This window comes from Triticum dicoccoides, chromosome 7B, assembly GCF_002162155.2.
Source record: "Triticum dicoccoides isolate Atlit2015 ecotype Zavitan chromosome 7B, WEW_v2.0, whole genome shotgun sequence".
Classification (NCBI taxonomy): Eukaryota; Viridiplantae; Streptophyta; class Magnoliopsida; order Poales; family Poaceae; genus Triticum; species Triticum dicoccoides.
This window is the reverse complement of record NC_041393.1, coordinates 486,590,645-486,597,127: the sequence shown is the minus strand read 5'-3', so window position 1 is coordinate 486,597,127 and position 6,483 is coordinate 486,590,645. Positions and strand designations below refer to the sequence as shown.

General features: G+C 44.3%; 1 protein-coding gene across 1 annotated transcript; it reads right to left on the bottom strand.

The window, feature by feature from the left end:
- Positions 1 to 1,668: 1,668 nt before the first annotated feature.
- Positions 1,669 to 4,660, bottom strand: LOC119341952 (protein S-acyltransferase 18-like). Its single transcript, XM_037613797.1, has 9 exons — positions 4,447 to 4,660; positions 4,232 to 4,345; positions 3,783 to 4,130; positions 3,467 to 3,535; positions 3,295 to 3,366; positions 3,033 to 3,161; positions 2,860 to 2,940; positions 2,596 to 2,760; positions 1,669 to 2,418 (listed from the first exon to the last, which is right to left on the bottom strand). Exons 1-9 carry the CDS (start codon positions 4,495 to 4,497, stop codon positions 1,897 to 1,899), a joined length of 1,551 nt encoding a protein of 516 aa, XP_037469694.1. The 5' UTR covers positions 4,498 to 4,660; the 3' UTR covers positions 1,669 to 1,896.
- Between the last annotated feature and the right edge of the window lie 1,823 nt (positions 4,661 to 6,483).

Below are 6,483 nucleotides of genomic sequence, written 5' to 3'. Positions count from 1 at the left end.
TAACCAAGCCAAACATTTTGAGTCATCCATGGACTTTGGTTTAACCAAGCCGAATGATTGGATGGCTGTTAGGATCTAAAAGGTCTGAGCTATTGTTTTTATTCCTATGAAATGTGAAGGATGTGAATCAATTCTATATCGGACTAGGAATCCGTTTCTACAAAACAACGGGCTCTAAAACAGAGGTCTACTGCTCACCTCCACACATAAATAGGTATTGTCCTAGAGTATGCACAGTAAAATTATTTACCTTTGATCAATAATTCTTTTACGATAATTTAGATTGTACATAATAAGAATATAAATATTGGTATACTATCTAGAAAGGTACGCTTGCCATGCTATATACTTTTTAGATTTTACAAATATAATGCAGTACAAACTTGCGGTCAAAATTGTGTCATGGACACTATGTCAGTGTCCAAAACAACAATTCTTTGTGACTTTAGGACTAATCAATCCTAGCGTAGTCAGGTATCCATCAACAAAGTCATTTTTATTAGTGTTGGTGTTATATTTCGCAAAATATATTTTAAATAATATTATAATGTGTTTATGTATGTAGAAATATTGCTTTTTTTGATACAATACAAACACAATGCTCACATATATGCACATACAATCAACTTTATGAACCTATGCACGCACACCCTATCTCTATGAAGGGACATCGCCGGAAGGCCTAAAATAATTTCACTGAAGCGACATCGCCGGAAGGCCTAAAATAATTCCAGGAAAATGCGACCACCAGTGCCAAGTCTACGATTTGAACCCTGGTGGGTTGATTCCACCACAAGGAACCTAACCACCTAAGCTATCCTCATTTCGCTACATGTAGATATACTGGACCCTTATTTTGAGATGAACCCTAGGTTGTCGCACCTTTTTGCTATGGTCCAGGGAACAACCCTAGCCAAGTTGGTCGGGGGCAGGGGCTATCCTTAAGTCTGCAAAATGGAAAATGATACACGGCAGATTGCCTGAAGTACTATTAGCAACATGAGAACTGACGTAATGTCCGTTGCGGTCCAATGGTGCATAATGTTGCAGACACCACAATGTTCTGTAAAACAAATCAGCGTGAAGTTTCCACGAAAACATGTCTGCCAAGTGTAATAGTGATTTTGGTGCCTTTGCTACAACTCGAGTACTGTTTCCGAAAAGAATCTTCTGTGTAAACCTTTCCACGTGCTTATGCTGCGATGCAAGATTCACAGTTGATCTGGATGTAAAAAATGGACAAGCCATGCAGGCAAACTAGCCATAGTTGTAAATCTGTTGCAAGAGGGGGCTTGTTTCAACACTGTCCCACATCTCACGGTGCTACCGATTTCCTTTTGCTTGGAACTAGCCAAATTGCCCAAAACAACAAGCCCTAACATGGAACAAAGATCACACCAGCTTGGTAAAAACAGAGTTATGGTAGCAAAAACCATGACGCACTAAGCTAGGAATTATGATATAAAATGTAGGTCATGATAACAAAGATCACATCACAGCTATAAAAATAGCAGTATCATCCCACTGTGCCTCATCAACAATCTGTACTGCAATACAATCATTTCTATCATCATTATGCAAGCAAACATCCTAAAATAATACTAACATCACAACTACACAAAAGTGAAGAATTGGCAACAACAAAAAAAGGTGACACCATAACAGTAATGGAGATGACAAATTGACCATGGTTGGGAAATTTGATGGCCCTGAGATGAATAACCATGGCATTGCTGTACTAAATATGTTCAGGGGGATGAAGTACAAGAGAGCAACATACAACTATGTATACAGCAGTGAAGGAGTGCATGGGCTAAGAAAGCACAGCACACAATAACACATAGATTCAAGTAACAAAAAATTGAATGAATTTTGTGGGCTGAACAACATCATAAGTTATGATGAAGAACCTTCATCTTCGGCGCCCGTCATGACAACAGGGCACATGACCTGCTTCGAGACGTGGGCATCAAGCTCTCTTGACACCTCTGTTAATCTCAAGTCGAAGTTGGCCCTGCACCTCTGAGGTTTGGGTGACGATGACCCTGAGAACCGTCTTCTTGGGCTCGACAACCTTGCAGTTGGTGATCCTGACAGCCAGCTCTTTGTGAGGACAGGCACGATCTCCTTCCCTGTCATGCTGGTTCTTCTCTCCTGGTTCTCCTTCCCTGTCATGATGGATCTTCTCTCCTGGTTCAAAGGACCTCTCTTTGTCTCCAATGGCAATGGTTGCATCGGGGAGATGGCCGTGGATGGCAACTTCTGCCTGATTCGCTCACGAGCACGCTCAGCGGCTGCCATTGCTTTGTCCTTGTTCATAGTGATCAACGTCCATGGGTTGATCGGGACGTCATCCTTCCTTCTTGTTGCATCATTGGCCTCCTTCTCGTCAATCCTAATCGACAGCTTTCGGGCACTCTATCATGTTCAAAATCGTTTTGTTATCTATGAAGTTACTTGACAGTAAATTATACTCCCTCTGTCCCAAAACTAGTGTCCCAACTTTAGTACAACTTTGTACTAAAGTTAGTACAAAGTTGAGACACTTATTTTGGGACGGAGGGAGTACTAGGGAAGCAATTTATCCCTTCTGACCTCATTCACTTCATCTTTTCTGCATAAGATCCTTGACAAGAACGATGGCCTTTCTGGAGAGTCGAAGTCAATGCTCTCGTCCGAGGAAAAATCAGAGTCATCAAAAGGATCATATGCTTGTGCAGCTTCTCGCATAGCAAGGATGTAATCGTATGTCCTCATTCCCTGTAGAGAAAAATACACAAATGAGGTTTCCAAAAATGTGAGCATATTTCCGAGCTTCACACACTGGTAACACAAGTATGGGTTTGGCAAAATGCAAACCTTTCTAATGAGCAGAACATGGAAAAAGAAGAGCTGACCCAATGCTGCAGTACTGTACAAAGTGAAGATGACAAATACCATCTGTGGCGAAAATTAAAGAAAAAAGTGTGAGCTTCACAAGTAAAATACAACAATGAAGTTTGTCATCAGGCATATTATTCGTCATAACTTACAGATAATGCTGCATGAGCTCCTTTAGGTAGCCTTACGTGAAGCCTGTGCTCCATTTCTGTTTTCAACCCTTTGCTATCGATGAAGCAGCGAATAAAAACCGCAGCCGCTGTTCCCCCCTCAATAACAAGCTGATAAAGTACATTGGAAATTTGGAATATACCAAATAGAACTGGTCAAACTAAAAGCAGCATGTTGGGCATTTAAAGATCAGTGGAATTTCGAAACAGAAAAATGGCAAATTTGTCGAGAATTAGCACTCACCATCAGCAAAACAAAGAGCATTAGCAGGATAAATGCAGCATAGTTCCTTCTCCCTATGCAATTGTTGAGCCACTGCATTGAAGAAAGTAAATAATCAGTCACTTGGCTTCCCAAGAGATGAAGAGCAGAGCTAGTGATTTGGAATTGAGCTATGCATAGTTACGGTGGTTACCCTGCAGTGGTGATCAAATCCATCAACACACCGGTCACAAGTTTTGCAGTGCTTGCTGCGCAATTTCACCTGTAGTTTAAGCTCCGTAAGTTCTTGTTTGCTCAACAGTTGTCACAGACATAATTCATTTGTTGAACTTCACTAACAGCATATGAATTCGGTCCATTTATAAGACATCCTATGTTGAGAAATTGAACTATCCACATAGAAATAGGTTGCTCCAGAAGCATCCAAATAAGCCGCATTTCTTGGTTTCTTTGAAACACAGGTGTCAGTGTAAACTAGAGAGGAGAGGGAGATGGACGTAAGCGGATACCTCGCAGTCGCAGATTGGGCAGTATGAGATGTCCTGGTCGTCGGTGGCGTGCGGCGAGATGATGTCCTCGAGGCTGGTGAAGGCAAAGGGGAGCATGGGGTCGAGCTGGACGCTGGAGTTCCACTGCTCGAGGTAGCTCCTCCGCACCCAGCGGTTCATGACGCGGACCTCGACCCTCTTGAGCAGCCGCGCCGCGTACCGCCACAGGATGTACCCGTAGCGCAGCCTCGGCAGCCTCCGCCCGCCGCCCCTGGCGAGATTGCGCTGCCTCTTCACCTTCTTGGCGTGGGTCCGGTCGGAGGGGTCGACGGCGGTGCAGCGCACGTAGAGAGCCGCGGTGGCGGCGGTCTGTCGTCGACCAGGGTGGACACCGTCAGCGCAAGGGAACGCGAGGAGGCACGAGCAAAGCCGCGTTTGGGTGGAGAGGGAGAGGGAGGTCGCTGGTTTACCGAGAGGGAGAAGAGCGCGAGGAGGGTGTTGCCGGCGACGGTGCTGCCGAGGTAGGGCCCGAGGACGACGTAGAACGCCGTGACGAGGACGGCGAACACCCCCGCGCCCACGAGCTGCAGTCAACCGGCCATCAATCCGAGAAAGGCGCAAGGTCAGAGGTGGCGCTGAAAGCGGCGAAGAGGGGGGGAAGATGAAGAGAGGGCGACGGACAGACCTGGAGCGGGTGGAGGGGGAGCTGCCAGCCGTGCCGACGCGGCCAGGCCATGGCCGGCGAGGTTTCTCCGCCGCGCCCTGCGAACAGATTCGATTGGGTTCGATTCGATCCGAGCGCGCTGCTCTGCTCTTGCCTCTGGTCTGGTCAATCGGCGGGCGTGGTACTAGAGAGAAAGGAGGAGGCGGCTTGTGAGCTCTTTCTGACGGGTGGGGCAGGGCCGCCGCCCTCAGCAACGGCTTTCCTTTCCTCCTCCTGTTTTGAATTTCGAATCGTCGGGGCGGCTGTCTGGGCCGGACTGACAACTTCCGGAGACAGAGAATTGCTTTTAGAGCGTGTTTCCTTAGCAGCCCAAGGCCCAGGAGTCCGAAACGAGATGGTAATCCCCAAGGCCAAGGAGGAGACCTTCCTCTTCGGCGCCTTATGCGCCGCTTCGCTTGGCTGGCGCTCGTACCAGCCTCGCATGAGCCGGCCCATTCGGTTCGAGGCAGGTGCGTTCGTTCGTTTTTTTTTTTCGTGTTCGTCCCTTCTTCATTCATCTGGAAATAACACCCCGATGCAGATGCAGCAGTAGGAAGAGCAGGTGATCATGGAGCGGTGGCGGTGGTGTGTAGAGATCAAGATGGCGCTTTTTTGGGAGCTTCCGCGATCAAACTCAGGTTTATTTCAGATCCGACCACATTGGAATCTCTGGCAGTTCGTGAAGGACAAGCAATTGCAGAAGACTTATATGTCAATCAAATTCAGATTGCGACGGATTGCAAGGCAGTGGTGAACGACATCAAGTAGAATTCAGCGACGGAGTATGGGGCCATAGTACATGAAATTATAGAACGCTCACGGAGTTTTTCGGTTTGTAATGTCGTTCACGAATTTAGGAGCTCGAATTTCGAGGCTCACAATCTCGCTAAGCATGTTTTAACTCTCGATTTTGGCAGGCATGTGTGGTTAGGCCAGCCTGGAGAATTGCTGTTTTTACCTGTAAATATTTTGGACTTTTGAATAAAGCTTGGCGAGAGTGTCTCAAAAAAAAATTCATCTGGAAATAACATGGATTAAAAAATTATGAATTTTAAAAAGTTCATCAGTTTTGAAAAAATTTCATCAATTTTGAAGCAAATTTCACAAAAAAGAAAAAAGTTAATCAATTATGAAAAAGTTCATCTAATTTCAATAAAAGTTCGTGGACTTTGAAAAAAGTTCATAAAAATTTGAAAAAACAATTCATCAAGTTTGATAATAGTTCACCGAGTATAAAAATAGTTCATCAATCTGAAAAAAGTTCATCAAAAATTGAAAAAAAGTTCACCAAGTTTAAAAAATTCATTAAATATGAAAAAAATTCATCAAAATTTGAAAAAAAGGTTCACAAAATTTGAAAAAAGTTCATCGAATTTGAAAAACAGTTCATTGAAAAAAAGGTTCATTAAAATAGGAAAACGTTCATCAATTTGCAGAAAAAAATCATGCGAATTTGAAAAACAGTTCATTGAATTCAAAAAAGGTTCATTAAAATAGGAAAACGTTCATCAATTTGCAGAAAAAAATCATGAAGAAAGAATGTTTCTCGAAATAGAAAAAAAGAATGGAAAAAGGAACAGATAAAGAAGAAAAGAGTGCAAACATGTATGTGAACACAAGATGTGAAGTGGTTGAGTGGTTATCGCGCCATACTCTAGGCTGCTGGTCGCAGGAATTGAATCATAGATCTGATGCAATTTTTGCAGTTTAGGAAACAAGCAAAAAAATAAAAAATGGGCCGGCCCAACCGTGATGAGGGGGTGTGCGCCTGTTAGTAGAATGAACAGTATCGGGCGCTGAAGGCGCCGAATAGGATTTGGGGCCAAGGAGTCCAGGCAAAAGATATATCCAAGTGAGCGTTGTGCATTAGGGGCCTTTGCTGCCCAAGGCCCAGGAGACGAACACAAGACCGAGTGAGGATTTTCTTCTCAAAAAGAAAAGATCGAGGATTTCCATATAATCACCATAATGAGCGTTGTGTATTAGGGCAACTCGAACGCAGTTCACCAAAAAATAACA